This window comes from Castor canadensis, chromosome 10 (genome assembly GCF_047511655.1).
Source record: "Castor canadensis chromosome 10, mCasCan1.hap1v2, whole genome shotgun sequence".
NCBI lineage: Eukaryota > Metazoa > Chordata > Mammalia > Rodentia > Castoridae > Castor > Castor canadensis.
Genome location: NC_133395.1, coordinates 12,102,234 through 12,116,860, shown reverse-complemented (window position 1 = coordinate 12,116,860; position 14,627 = coordinate 12,102,234). Strand labels below are relative to the sequence as shown.

The 14,627-nt window shown below is 41.4% G+C and overlaps 1 protein-coding gene across 2 annotated transcripts in view; it reads left to right on the top strand.

Moving 5' to 3' along the window:
- The first annotated feature begins 1,280 nt into the window (after positions 1 to 1,280).
- Positions 1,281 to 14,627, top strand: part of Ubac2 (UBA domain containing 2) — a 138,331-nt gene continuing 124,984 nt past the window's right edge. For both annotated transcript variants that reach the window (XM_074043059.1, XM_074043058.1), the window contains exon 1: positions 1,281 to 1,436. In XM_074043059.1, the coding sequence (XP_073899160.1) occupies positions 1,406 to 1,436 (31 nt within the window). In that variant the 5' untranslated portion in view covers positions 1,281 to 1,405. The remainder of the gene's footprint in view (positions 1,437 to 14,627) is intronic.

Genomic DNA, 14,627 nt, shown 5'->3' with positions numbered 1-14,627 from the left:
TTAGGTTAAATAATTCAGGTTATACGAGTATCTTTTTTTTGAAATTACACCATAACTCAAGTGGTATTTTCTTCAAGTTAGTTGCAATGAAGAATCTGAAAGTACAACAAGGAACTTTTTGTACACTGACATTTTTATTGGTTTGTCTTGGTTATAATTGCTCTTTTATGATTTCATGAGGTACTAGTCAACTGGAAAATATTGCTTCATAAAGTTATGCAGCTTTTCCAACTACACAGTGGAAAACTCCACAACATACTCATGAGTAAGAGTGGAAAAGAAAAATGTTTAGTATTATGACGAAAATAGTTCTGTTTTTTGGATCCCCTGAAGGGCCACAGGTGGCCCAACACACATTGAGACCACTGTCATATGTAGACCACTGGTTTTGTAGACAACCAACAACTTCTGAAAACTCAGAGACCATTAGATTTTTGTTTTCCTGCACAATAGCTCAACTGAATTAACCTAAAGTTAAATGTAAAATGTCTTTCAAGATTGTGAACAAGCTAAAAATAAAGACTAAATACGCTCTATACTTTTTACTTTCTAGAAAAAGTCACTGGAATCTCTCTTTTAAGCGGTCCAACGCCTGCCTAAGCAAGCATGAGGCCGAATTCAAACCCCAGTGCCGCCAAAAATAAATAAATAAATAAAAAAAATAAAAATAAAAATAAAGGTTCAGGTTCAAACTGATTTGAAAGAATCAGGATTTTAAAAAGGAGCAATGTAATTATGCAAGGGAAAAAAAAAAACCCCTAAACCAAAATGGTAACGTGAGCAAAAAGAGGGCAGCTGGAAGTCTCCGCTTCTGGCGACGGAAGGCCACTTAACCCCGGCTCCCTTTACACGGGCTTCCCAGCGACCTCCGGGACTTGGCCGGACACGAAGATCAGAGACGGTTCTCACGCGGTAGCGCGCAAGCAGAAGAGCGAGCGTCGACGCCGGACCGAAAATACTGAGCATGCGGGGATACGTCGGGACTCCTGTCTGGGGAAAGGTTAGAGGTCGCGAGGAAGGCCTAGCGTCTGTATTTCTGAGGAATCTACGGCCATCGCACTCCGCCGGACTTGAGGGCAGCGGTAGGCACTCGAATATGGAGCTGCACTTTGCCCTTTCCGCACCATCCCATTCCTTTTCCGAACAGAGTCCGCAGCCTTCGGAAGGACACGGAAGGCGGACCCTCTCGAGGCCGACACACTTCCGGTCCCGGCAGGAAGGGGAGGGCCCTGAACGAGCAGCCACATCCCACCTGCTGCGCCTGCGCCTTTCGCCGGCGGCGCTGAAGTGCACCGCAGCACCGGATTCGCCGCCCCGCCGGGAGTGCGCCTGCGCGGTCGACGGGGCTCTCCACCTCCACTTCCCCTCCCCCTGACCCCGCGGGGGCTCTGGGCCCGGCGGGACCATGTTTACCAGCACCGGCTCCAGTGGGCTTTGTGAGTACTGGCCACCGCCATCCTGGCTGCCCTCTACAAGCCACCCTGGGCACTTCCGTGACGAGGCTGGGGGCAGTGGGGACCCTTGGGTTTGCTGGAGGTTGGGGGGCCCAGCCCTCCATTCCTGCTCCCGAGCCTTGATATTTCCTGCCCTTTGGGGGCTAGTGGGCACCGTCCCCTCGTCAACCTGGAGGTCCCGTCACCAAGTCCTGTGAGTCCCAGGTACACTGTGCAGCAGAGCCTGCGGGTGCTGCAAGTGGGCTGGGCAATTAGGGTCGGTCAGGTGCCTCTCGTGGCCCGGCCCCATGCCCTTTGACGGCGCGGGTGCCAGGCTGGAAAGAGAGTCCGTCCTGGAGGAGGCGACGCTGGCAACCCGCCCCCTTCTCCATTCATTCAAGCTGCTGTGGGACCGAACCCACTTGCCCCCCACCACATGCAAATCTCACTGTGCATTAGCAGCTGTCCCCTCAGTTCCACTTAGATGTATTTCTTCCCCAGTCCCTCTAAAGAGTTTTTCCGCAAGTAAAAACTGACTCTCAAGTGCTTTAACGAGGAGGGAAGTTAGGAAGTCTTTGCTCGGCCGCTGGAAGTTGCTGCTGGAGTGCCAGCTGTGGTCAGCACGGAGAGGGCGGAAAAGCGTGCACAACCTTTGAAGCCACTTTTTCCTTACTGCTTTGTGTTTAATCGACTCTGCAAGATGTGTCAGCCAAACAGGTCTGAGATTAGCTGTTGATACCCCAGCAGCGAACTGTTTGAACAGCTGTAATTTTGCAGTCACTTACCACTGTTCGTTCTTCCCGTCTCTGCACATGTGACGTTAATGTTGTCCGGGCACAGAAACGCCTGGCATTCCCAAGTACTAAAGTTCTGTGAATGGCATGAATCTTTTTCTGAGAATACTCATCTTAACGTGAGAGTGAGTTACTGTCAGCTACAGGCATTCCTTTGAATCTTCCTCACTTCTCATCTTCTCAGGTTTTGAAGCAGGCGTAATATTTATGAGTTCCCTTGTTTCTTAATTAATTTGATTTATGGAATCTTTCGTGCATTGGCCCCAGAGTCCATTACAACTACTACTGGATTAATCTTCCCTGGACCACCCTTTGGATGAACATTATGATTGTTGGTGAAGCTGAAGTTCAAGAATGTAGAGTGGTTTTCCTGTGATCACAGTACTTAGGTGGACTATGAAACAGCAGGATTCTTCAATTTCAGTTGTCCTCTCAGTAGTTTGAGCCATCCTAGCTGACCAAAATACATTTCAAAGTTAAGAAGGCAAGAGAAATGTGTTACTTATTGCTGTACCATATTAGATTTTATGGGCAAAGTGTTGAAATAGGATGACTAGAAAAGGTAGAACTTGGGGCTGGTGGAGTGGCTCAAGTGGTAGAGCCATGAGGCCCTGAGTTCAAACCCCAGTACCACCAAAAAAAAAAAAAAAGTACTATAAGAAAAGGTAGAACTTTATTGCCTATGGCAGAAGGATGTGAGTATTGAATTCTAGGAGCCAAACTGCTGCCTAGAGGCCTAGGCCAGGAGCCTCTCCTCAGCTGACCTGTCTCTAAAATAAATGTGTTCACAGTGTATGTTGATGGGGTGGCAATTCTTTTATTAATTTTTTTAATTTTTAAAATTTTTGGCAGCACTGGGGTTTGAACTCAGGGCTTTGCACTTGCTAGTTAACTGCTATAATGTTTGAGCCACACCTCCAGCCCATGGCTCTTCTTGAGGCCATATTTTATGTTCTCATTGAACAAACATTGGGTTCTTTAGGGCTGTGAACTGTGCTAGGTGCTGTGATGCACAAGTCTTGGTCCCAGTGTTTCTGATGCTTATGGTGGAGTTTAGGCATGGTTTTTCCAGGACTGGTCATTTGGCAAGTCTTCATGTTAGCTTTAAAATTTTTCTCTGGCAAAGCTACCCACTGAGAGGGAAGTGGTTTCCACTAGGTAAGACATACTCCCTTTGGTAAGTCAAAGTTCTGCTTGTGAGTAAACATCCTGAATAAGGATAATGTGTGTACCTACCCCTGCTCCCAGGGGTGGAGAAGAAGTCTTTCTTTTCAGGGAGAAATAAATCCTTGCCATTTCCTACATCTGCATATTTCTCACATTTTATGGCTAGTAGATAATAGTGTTTTAGTGTTAAACGTTTCTCTCCCATTCATTCAACAGGTGACTGTTAAATAGTCATATAAGCTATGCATGATTCATGTACAGAGGATAGTGTGGTAAACAGGGTAAAGGAAACTAACATCAAATATGTTAACAAGTCATTAAAGTGCTTTCATGTAGTGACACATGTTATGAGTAATGGCAGAGACTGAGGTTATGGTGGAGTGCTTTAGTATGCATGTCAGGGAAGGTGTCTGGGAAGGTAACATTTGAGTTGAGACCCAACTAATGTAAAGGAGCCAGCTATGGCTGTTTGTTGAAAAGTCTTCATTTTCAAGAAAAGAAACACTAAGCACAAAGACTCTGAAGCAGGGGCAGCAGGCTGTTTTCAAGGTTCTGAAGAAGACTCCTGTGGCCAGGGCAGTAAATCAAGGCAAGGGTATTTGTGACCATTTCTTTAAAACTGTATTGCTGTCTCTTCATCATGTAGTTATAACTGGGTAAAAGTGCATATAAATAGTGTTCATGATGTATTTTAGATCCCTGTTTATAACCAGTCCTGTCATTCAGTTCTCTGTCCAGTAATATATGGATCATTTTATTACATTACATTTATTGAGAAGTATTCTCATTACTTCATATATATCTCCCATGTAATGATGCACTTAGCCAACATTAATTGCATGTTTAATGTTTTCCGGATATAGTTCCTAAGGAATTCAGTGTTTAAAGGAGTTAAAAAAAAAAAAGATCTGTGCTTGTTGCAGTGGGTTCATTGCAGAAGGTAGACTGCTAGGGGTCAGGCACAGTTGCTAAAGAAGGCTTCCCAGTGCGGGCGGTATTTGAAGGATAGTTAAGAGTTTGTCAGTTAAAACAGTGGAAACAATGCTTCTGTGATGGATGGAGCGCCTGGCAAAGGGGCAAGAGGTAAAGAATTAGGAGATCGTTGATTATGGCTGGAGAGGGCAGTTATTAAGGTGTGCAGTGAAATCCTCAGAGGACAGTGGAAAGTGTGACAAGAACTGGAGACAGAATCTATAGACATTTTAACATTTAAAGAGGGAGAAGAGGCAGAGTAAGGGAAGCAGGCTGAGTGACCAAGGAGGAGAGCATTCCAGAAAAGGAGTGGCTGATAGCCTTAAAGGCTGCAGAGATTTAAAAAAAAAAAAAAAAAGTCTAGAAAGTTAACTTTTTAGAAAAGCAAGGGAACACCCAGAACCTTTCCAGAATAGCTCGTCCAGTTACCCGGGAGAGAAGTGATGAAAAGCAGAGAGCAGTGAGCTTTGGAACAACTTTCCAGAATGTGTGTCATGAAAGGCAGGAGAGTGAGTTATACTTGGAGGTGGCCACAGACGTAGGGAGAGTTTAAGTTGAGAGAAACCTCCACTCATTGGAACAGTGTTGGGAAAGACCCAGTGGAGAGGATAAGGTTGAAGATCCAGGAATAAGTGACAGAGTAAAGACCTGAGAAGCAGGGACAGGTGGCTGCCATCCAGGGGCCTGCTCATTGCTGGGGGAGGGAACACTTTACTCTTGGTGATGGAGCAGTGGTTTCTAGATGCTGCCTGTCCCATCTGCAAAACAAAACAAAAAAACCCAACCAGAATTATACCTTTCTGAGTCCCATCCAGGGTCCCATTCAGAAGGGCTTATGGGCATCAGAAATCTGGATTTTTTTTCAAAGGGTTTTTTTTTGTGGTACTGGGGATTGAACCCAGCACCTCTTGCTTAAGCACTCTACTACTTGAGCCATGTCTTTTGTTTGTATTTTGTTTTTGAGTTATCATCTCACTAACTTTGCCCATGCTGACATCAAGATCATGATCCTTTGGGATTATAGGTATGTGCCACCATGCCTGGCCTTGAAATCTGTATTTTTGAAGACTTTCTAGGGGAGTTGAATGAACAAACAGATTTAGATCAAGGCAAGAGGGTGGCCAGCAGGAAGGGCAGAAGGGATAGAGTCTTGGCGGGGGTTGAGGGTGCAACACACTGATTAAGATGGTAACAGTGAGAATGGACAGGATAGAGAAGATTCAAAAGGTGTTTAGGAAGGTAGGTTGTATCAGGCAGGTAAGTTGTATCCATCAAGCTTATTGGATTGGGTAGAGGAGAAACTGAAGGTAGCTGTTTCATGGTGTGGGCACCTGGGTAGGTCACAGGGTTGCCATTAGCTAAGATAGGGAATGCAGAGAAGGAGGAGCTCATTTGGGAGCTCAAAGAGCCTGTAAAAATCAGTTGATGACATTCAGGGGACACTTAGGAATAGGGTCCCAGAGCTGGGCTGGACATAATGAGGGGGAAGCTAGCATGGATGTGAGTGAGGATTGCAGAGGTAGTGAGTAGATCTAGAAAGCTGCAGACAGAACTTCAGCCTATTCTGTTGTGTAAGGGACATGAAGCGGAGAGAAGATGGCAAAGTAGGCACAGGTGGGGGTTTCTATTGGCGAAGGAGCATCTTCTCCCCCAGCCAAATGGGATGCGCCCTCTTCACTGTGAAGGCACTGCCCTCTACTTCTTCACTCTTGCTCCACAGTGACTGCTTGATTGCCAAACAAGGATCCTTTCTGGTCTCCACTTTATTAGCCTGTGTCTGGCATCCTTTGCCATCCAGTCTGGAGCCTGTAATTAACTTTCTCAGTTGCAGATTCATCCAGACACAATCAGACTCCTGTCTTGCTGTAAATGGTGAGAAAACTCCCAACCCTTTGCTGAGTTTTTTGTCTAATGTGGACTGAGCCCTAGATCCAGTTTCTCTGGTAAATTTCTTGGGTTTAGCCATTCCTGGTGCTAGGGTTTCATGGAAATAGCCTCAAGATTATTCCAAGTTTGTCCCCAACTCACTCTCAACCCAGCCAGAAAATCAGGGCTGTTACCTGGGTGCTCCCTCAACTTCCTGCTTCTTCCCCTACTTTTTTTTTTTTTAATTCATATTTTTTTTCTTTTATTATTCATATGTGCATACAAGGCTTGGGTCATTTCTCCCCCCTGCCCCCACCCCCTCCCTTACCACCCACTCCGCCCCCTCCCTGTCCCCCCCCACCCCCTCAATACCCAGCAGAAACTATTTTGCCCTTATTTCTAATTTTGTTGTAGAGAGAGTATAAGCAATAATAGGAAGGAACAAGGGTTTTTGCTGGTTGAGATAAGGATAACTATACAGGGCATTGACTCACATTGATTTCCTGTGTGTGTGTGTTACCTTCTAGGTTAATTCTTTTTGATCTAACCTTTTCTCTAGTTCCTGGTCCCCTTTCCTATTGGCCTCAGTTGCTTTTAAGGTATCTGCTTTAGTTTCTCTGCATTAAGGGCAACAAATGCTAGCTAATTTTTTAGGTGTCTTACCTATCCTCACCCCTCCCTTGTGTGCTCTCGCTTTTATCATGTGATCAAAGTCCAATCCCATTGTTGTGTTTGCCCTTGATCTAATGTCCACATATGAGGGAGAGCATGCGATTTTTGGTCTTTTGGGCCAGGCTAACCTCACTCAGAATGATGTTCTCCAATTCCATCCATTTACCAGCTTCCCCTACCTTGTTTCTCCTGCACTCAACTTTGATCCTTTCTTCAGTCTAAAGGCATGAAGGCCTCTTCTAACTGTTGCTCACCCTGCACTTACTCTTAACTTTCTTTCCTGTCTTTTTCTGTTAACACACTTTTCTTCTTTACCCTCCTCTCTTTTGACCGAATGAGCCTGGCATGTGGTTAGAGCCGATACTTTCTCTTTGGAACCTCATTGGCTTTTTGGAGACTCCCAGAACTGGGAGCCTCTTGCCTGCTGCTTCCTTGACCTGGGGGTACATCTTTGTTGTGGTGGTAGACTTCCAGTCCTTCTGATCCCTGATGATAGAAAGAAGGATGAAACGGGTTAATATAGTAAAGCTCCTAGAATTTTGTCCTAGTAAATGCTCAGTTAGATTTAAGTATGTTAACTGGACCTTTCTGAGCTTTTTCTTGCAAATACAGAAGCATAACCCCTCCATTGACTGTAGCCTTTATCTGCCCAACTGCTGACCACTTTCTTCTCATCAATACAGTGAAAGACAGTCTTCACATATTTCTCTGCCTTTCTTGCCTCCCTTTACTCTTAAGCCCTCTGTATTTGTCCGCTATTCTTTGATGCTATGCACTGTGGTGGGATTGTGTTCTTGCTTTTGCCCCATCACAGAGCTAAAGCTGCTCTGGACGAGGTGACCAGTGACATCCACACCAGTAATTAAATGGGTGGTTCTTAGTCCTTATATTAGTAAAATGTTCTTTTGCATTTTGTCTTGATGAAGCCTTTCTAAATTCTTTACTCCCTGACACCCCTGCCCCTACACTTCCTTGCTTCTCTTCATATCTCCTGACTACATCTGCTTAGTTTGTTTAATGCTTTCAGAGTATACCAGATTCCAGATTTGGCATTAATAGGTTTTTGGTTACTTTAGGAGAGCAGTGTAGTGGATCATTAAGGGCAAAACCTGCCTTTTTGTGGTAAGTAGCACATTAGGGGTGGAGTAGAAATAGGCTAAAGGGATCCCTGTGCTACAACTGGATTCAGCCTTTTGAAGCTCAGATGCTTGTCAGTATCCAAGGTGTCATGCTAAAATTCTCACAGCACTGTGATGGCACCAATGCAAATGAGTCGATTTAAAGTGGAAAATAAAGTGTTCAACTAAAGTGGAATTTTCCCTGTGTGAAATTCTTACCTGATCCAAAACATTTGTTAGGGAGCTTCGGGGTGAGATGCAGTTAGAGAGGTTTGACAAACTCAGGGTTCACTGGTGTCAGCCTGTGGTGTGGACATATTTTTTGGAGAGATTGGCCTTTGAGGTTTGCAGCCCCCACCTTCATCTCAGCCAGGATCCTGCCTCAGGAACCTGACGACTCGTCCTCATGATGCTGAAGTGGGCACCTCTGATAGTTATGACTGCTGCTGCTTTTTCCATGCTCTTGGTAAGGATCAAACCATGTTCTTAACTGACATGTCCTTTCTAAAATGTGTGTGCAGTGTGTTAAATACATAACATGGGCGATGGTCAGAATAAACTCTTTCTGTTGATCTCTTACATCTTTTAAAAATGTACTCATTTGGCAAAGCATTATCCCTATATGACTGTCTCTTTACTTGTCAATCCATTTATTCAACAAATTTTATGAGCCTTTCTATGGTCCAGCCACTCTTCTGGGTTCTTAAGTGTAGTAGTAATTAAAAGACCAAATGTATCTGCAAGTGGTGGTAACCTTAGGCAACAGAAGCTGTGAATCAAAGGCATAGTTTAAAAATTAAAAATATCCAGTTCAGGGCTGATGAAATGGCTCAAGTGGTAGAATACCTGCCTAGCAAGTATGAGTCCCTGAGTTCAAACCCCTGTTCCACCAAAAAAAAAGAAAGAAAAAATCCAGTTCAATATATTAACGCTTCAGTCATCATTCAAAGGTGAGACTTTTTCTCCCTCTTTCTCCCAGTTGAGCTTGTTGGTGACCTTTGTAAATTCTGCATCTTGTTTTAGAGGCTCCATCTGGTATGCAGCAGCCTTTATAGAAATCCCCATTTTATCATCTTGTTTTAGTTGGGTTTCTCTTTAGTGGACCAAGAATAATTTGCTGGACTTTTAAAAGATGACTTTAGAATTTATACATTTCTGCTGTTCTCCACATTTCTTAAGCTGTTCTCCACATTTAAGCTGTTCTCCACATTTCTTAAGTTTTTTGAGACTGTACTTCTGAAACTCCCAAGAAGCGTACTGTTTATTCCTAAATTTTAGCTAAGAATGAAAGACATTAACCAAAGTGGGACAAGCTTAAGGGAAGAATGTTTCTTTTCATCGTAAAGTGATATTACCACTTTATAGAAAGTTTGGAAAATAGAGCCAGCCACTGTTAGCGTTTCAGTTAATTTTCTTCATCTTTTCCATTACATTTATGTTCTTGTTTTAAAGTAGTTGATTTTGTTATTATAAAATTAGTGCATGTTTATCAAAGAAACTTCTGAAATGTAGAAAAGCACTAGGAAGAAATAAAATGGCATTTATTGACATTTGGGTATTTATTCTGTTTTTTTCCAGTGCAAAAATGAATAGCCAAATAAGTAAGTAAAAATAAACTTATTACACTCAAATATTGCTTTGTAACTTGGTTTTATTTCACAAACAAAATCTTTTTATTTTTATTTTTATTTTTATTTTTTTTTTCACTTTTCTTTTATTATTCATATGTGCATACAAGGACTGGTTCATTTCTCCCCACTGCCCCCACCCCCTCCCTTACCACCCACTCCGCCCCCTCCCGCTCCCCCCCCCCCAATACCCAGCAGAAACTATTTTGCCCTTATTTCTAATTTTGTTGTAGAGAGAGTATAAGCAATAATAGGAAGGAACAAGGGTTTTTGCTGGTTGAGATAAGGATAGCTATACAGGGAGTTGACTCACATTGATTTCCTGTGCGTGGGTGTTACCTTCTAGGTTAATTCTTTTTGATCTAACCTTTTCTCTAGTACCTGTTCCCCTTTTCCTATTGGCCTCAGTTGCTTTAAGGTATCTGCTTTAGTTTCTCTGCGTTAAGGGCAACAAATGCTAGCTAGTTTTTTAGGTGTCTTAGCTATCCTCATCCCTCCCTTGTGTGCTCTCGCTTTTATCATGTGCTCATAGTCCAATCCCCTTGTTGTGTTTGCCCTTGATCTAATGTCCACATATGAGGGAGAACATAACGATTTTTGGTTTTTTGAGCCAGGCTAACCTCACTCAGAATGATGTTCTCCAATTCCATCCATTTACCAGCGAATGATAACATTTCGTTCTTCTTCATGGCTGCATAAAATTCCATTGTGTATAGATACCACATTTTCTTAATCCATTCGTCAGTGGTGGGGCATCTTGGCTGTTTCCATAACTTGGCTATTGTGAATAGTGCCGCAATAAACATGGATGTAAACAAAATCTTTTTAAATGTAACCATAATGACTGTGGGGTTTCTTTTTTTAATATTCTGCTTTTCTCCTTTATAAGTATTTCCCTAGTAGTGCCTATATTGCAGAATTAGCCTTATTTCCTCCCCTGATTTTTTTTTCTATTATAGTAACTCTAAAAACATCTTGATTTTCAGATATTTCTGGAAGTGAAAGAAGGTTAAATAAAGTACACTTATAACTTTTGGAACGTGGTGACAAATTCCAACCCCAAAGGGTGGCACTAATTTAAAACTTCACTAGCAGCGTGAGGAAGAAAAGATTAATTTACTTAAGTTACTACATTTAATTTTTACAGCTACCCATGAGATTAGGTATTATTCTTTGCCCCCTGACAAACAAGTATATCAAGACTCAGAAAATAATTTGAGATCATGTAGCCAGTATGTGGGAGAGTTGAGATTGACCCAGAATTGCTGGCTTCCAGGGCCTGTACTCTTGCCACATTATGGTGTCGTCCCTTAAATGGAAAAATGGCCTAAATAAAGGGATATAAATTTAGTTCCTTTAATAGAAAATGACAATGGCAATATAACTTGTAAGCCTTACGACAAATATCTGTGAAGAGTATCATGATCTAGGTAGGCGCTCTACCCCTTGAGCCACTCTGCCAACCAAGTATCATAATCTAAATGAGAGTTCTATACAACTGTATATTATTTCTTATTTTTCATTCAGTAACTAGTAAGTGTGAACTGCTAATAGTTTTGCTTACAGAACACTTATGCTAGGCTCTGTTCTAAGCAGTTTGCGTCTATTAACTCTAATTCTCAGAACAACCCTGTGAGTTGGCTACAGTTATTCTCTGAATTTTGGCTGCAATTATTTTCTGCATTTTGCAAATGAGGAAGCTAAGGCACAGACATTTAATTGTCTTTCCCAATGTCACATAGCTAATGAGGAACAAGACTAGAAGTTGAGCCCATATAGTCCAGCACCATATTCTGTGTTGCCTACAACTACTTTTCTCAACCTTAAAAATGTTTGTCACTTCTCTTGACCGCCAGGCTCTTCATAGGCTGATGATAGAAATATTAGCTTGGATTAGCATTAGAGCTTGTGTCCCAGTCACTTGATCTCCTTTATTGTGTCCTTGGCAAGTGACTTTCATTCTTGCCCTTGGAGCTGCAGCTGTGTTCCTGGTTTTCAATCCACCAGTCTCTCTTCCCACATTAAAACCAAGATCCAGTTTGCTTTTAGTAGAGATGTTTATGTTCTGATTAGGATCTTTTTGTAGTAATTAATGCACTATATTTTTGATTGTGTCTGTGCTCCTTTTCCCCTTGTCTTCTTGTATTAAGTTATATCTTGCTTCTCCAACTTTTTCCACTCAACCTGTCAGTTTTAGTAGTGAAAGTAGAACCTAACTTACATCAAATGCATTAAAAATACATTTCTTTAGAATTTTAATGAGGACAACTTGATAAATAATTCACTCCAGCATTTTTGAAATATATCTTGTGAAACACTGGTACTCTGAGAGGTTCTGAGGTTTTAACTCCTTATTTAAATTAGGATCATAAATGAGAGTTTACATATTTAATCCTCATATAAATTATGATTGTTTTTCCCACATGTTTTTCTTAAGTTCATAAGACTTCTTAAGTTATATGGCCCTTGTTCTTTGCTGTTTCCTAGTGGTTTGTCATTTAGATCTTTAATGTAGCATGGCACAGTGGAAAGAGTAGACACTAATATTTAGAAAGGTTCTATAGCCAAGTAGGTCAGGAATGGCTGTGGCTATATTGTTTTTTAATGATTGATTTAATGCAAATTAACACTTGAAAGGCCCTTAGCAACCCTGCAACACCAACAAGAAGAAAGTTTTTCTAACTTTATTCTATTTCTAAAAGTTACTGGGAATGGAAAATAAAATACAAGGAAGAAGCATAAAGTTCCATTTCATTATACTATCCAGACTTGATCTTTATTGAGATAATGCTGTTGTGTAAATTTTTTCAACTATATGTGATATACATACATATGTATATAAGCATATGTAAACATTTTTATAAACAAAATTTGGGCTAATTTTATAATCTGCTTTTTTCATTTAGCCTTCTTAAATTAATTTACTCATGTTATTAACAGTCTTCAAAACTGACTTTTCTGTTTTGTCTTATAAAACTTAATCACGCTTGCTGAAAAATTATGCAAATATATAGTGTAGAAAGGACTAGTCTCATATAATCACTCTCCCACCCAAATAGCCAGCTTTGACAGTTTAGTGCTTATTCTTCTAGACTTTTCCACTTACATGTTTACCTATGAATTCCCTTTGTTCTCTTAGGCACAAACAGAATGTATATACATACCTGTATATACATTTAATTTTATATAGAAGTGGCGTTTGAAATGTATATTTTACATTTAATATTATCTTAGACTTTCAAAATCGTGAGTTTGAATGATTATAATATTTTATCATACTAAAAAATGTTTTTCGCCAGTATTTTTCCATTATGAAACCATGTTAAGTTGAACATCTATAAGTTATGATCACTTTTTTTTTTTGCAGTACTTGGAATCAAACCTAGGGCCTCATGTGCTAGGCAAGCACTCTACCACTGAGCTGCATCCTTGGCCCATGATCACATCTTTGATTTCATCCTAAAGAAATGATCACAAATGTGGAATTACAGGGTCAAGAATCGCAGGTGTGAAGTTTTTGATCTGTATTGGCAAATCCTTCCAGAAGGGATTTGTCATTTTATGCCTCTCAGCACTTTAGGAGCATGTCTTCCTCACCAAACTTGTAACAATTGAGCAAGATAATTTAAAGTAATTTCTGTCAATTGAGAGATTAAGAAAAGTCATGTCATTGTTATCTTCATTTGCATTTCATTGACTGCCTGGGAAAGTAAATCTTTTTCCTCTTTTGTGTTTGTTAACCATTCATCTTTTGTTTTAGTTTTGGTTTGGTTGCCACTTGGAGTAGTTAACTTTACAATTTTAAATAGTGGACAAAATCCTTTTTTTTTTTTGATTTATCGATTTTTGGCACAATCGATAGAGTCCACCATGAAAATGAGAAATTGGCACAGGAAGAAGTGCACTTCTGTACTCTGTACTTGCTCATTTATGTGTTATTATATACTGTGTGCATTTATACTCTATTCTGTAATGGTGAGCCTTCCATGCTTTCTCAATAGGTTGATTTTATGTAGAAAGTCAAAACCAGTAGCTATACTAACATTATTATTATTGTGGAATCAAAGCATATGATTGGACTTATAGAAGGAAATAGAGCCCTAATCAGAAAATCTGTGCTGCTGCAGTGTCTCTAAATTTCTTTTGATATTTCTTTACTACTTTTAAGTTCACTCTCAGCTACTGCTAGTTCTTGAATCTTGCATCATTTTATTTTGTTTTGCTTTGACATCTTTCTTTTGTTTTATTTCCCTGGCATCCTTCTAGAGTAAACTTTTTCATGTGAGAACATGGGTGGTGAACTTTTTGGGTCCCTGTTTGGCCATTCTTGAGAGCTTATTTGGAGGTTCTAGCAGGGGAGCGCAGCTACTCGTATACCCTTGACCGAAGAACGGTCCTCCTCTATCGGAGATGGTCGTCCTCTTCAACTGAGCATGCAGCTTTGGGAGGGACACACATGGAGCGGTAAGGGAGGAAGGGGACACCCACTTAACCAGCCAGATCAGCCGAATCAACCCTGGTGATCAATGGGGTGACAGATGTCATAGCAAGATCGTCCTCACATCCTGGCCATTCTTGTATAGAACTGAATGACTGGATTCTCACTTATTTCTTGTGGATCTTGTTTGTGGGTAGATCTTTTCCCCCAAGAGGCTCATATCTCAAATGGCAGGCTGACTGTAAGCTCTGTTCCAGTGTTCAGAGTGCATGAATAGACCAGTTTCCATATGGGTGGAGAGCCAATAGCTGGCAAACAACTGTGAGAACCCCCTGCAGTTGTCAAAGTTAGTTGGGCCTGGCTCTTGTGAATTTTACTCCTGAGTGAAGCCACCTTTCTTGCCTTCATCCTGTTCTATTCCCTGCCACCCATGCCATGACCTCTTCTGGGAAGTGAAATTACCCCAAGCTTTCTTCTACTTTTTCTCAGACTTTCAGCCACTTCAATGCCCTCCTTAGGCAGATGACCCCTTTCTTTTG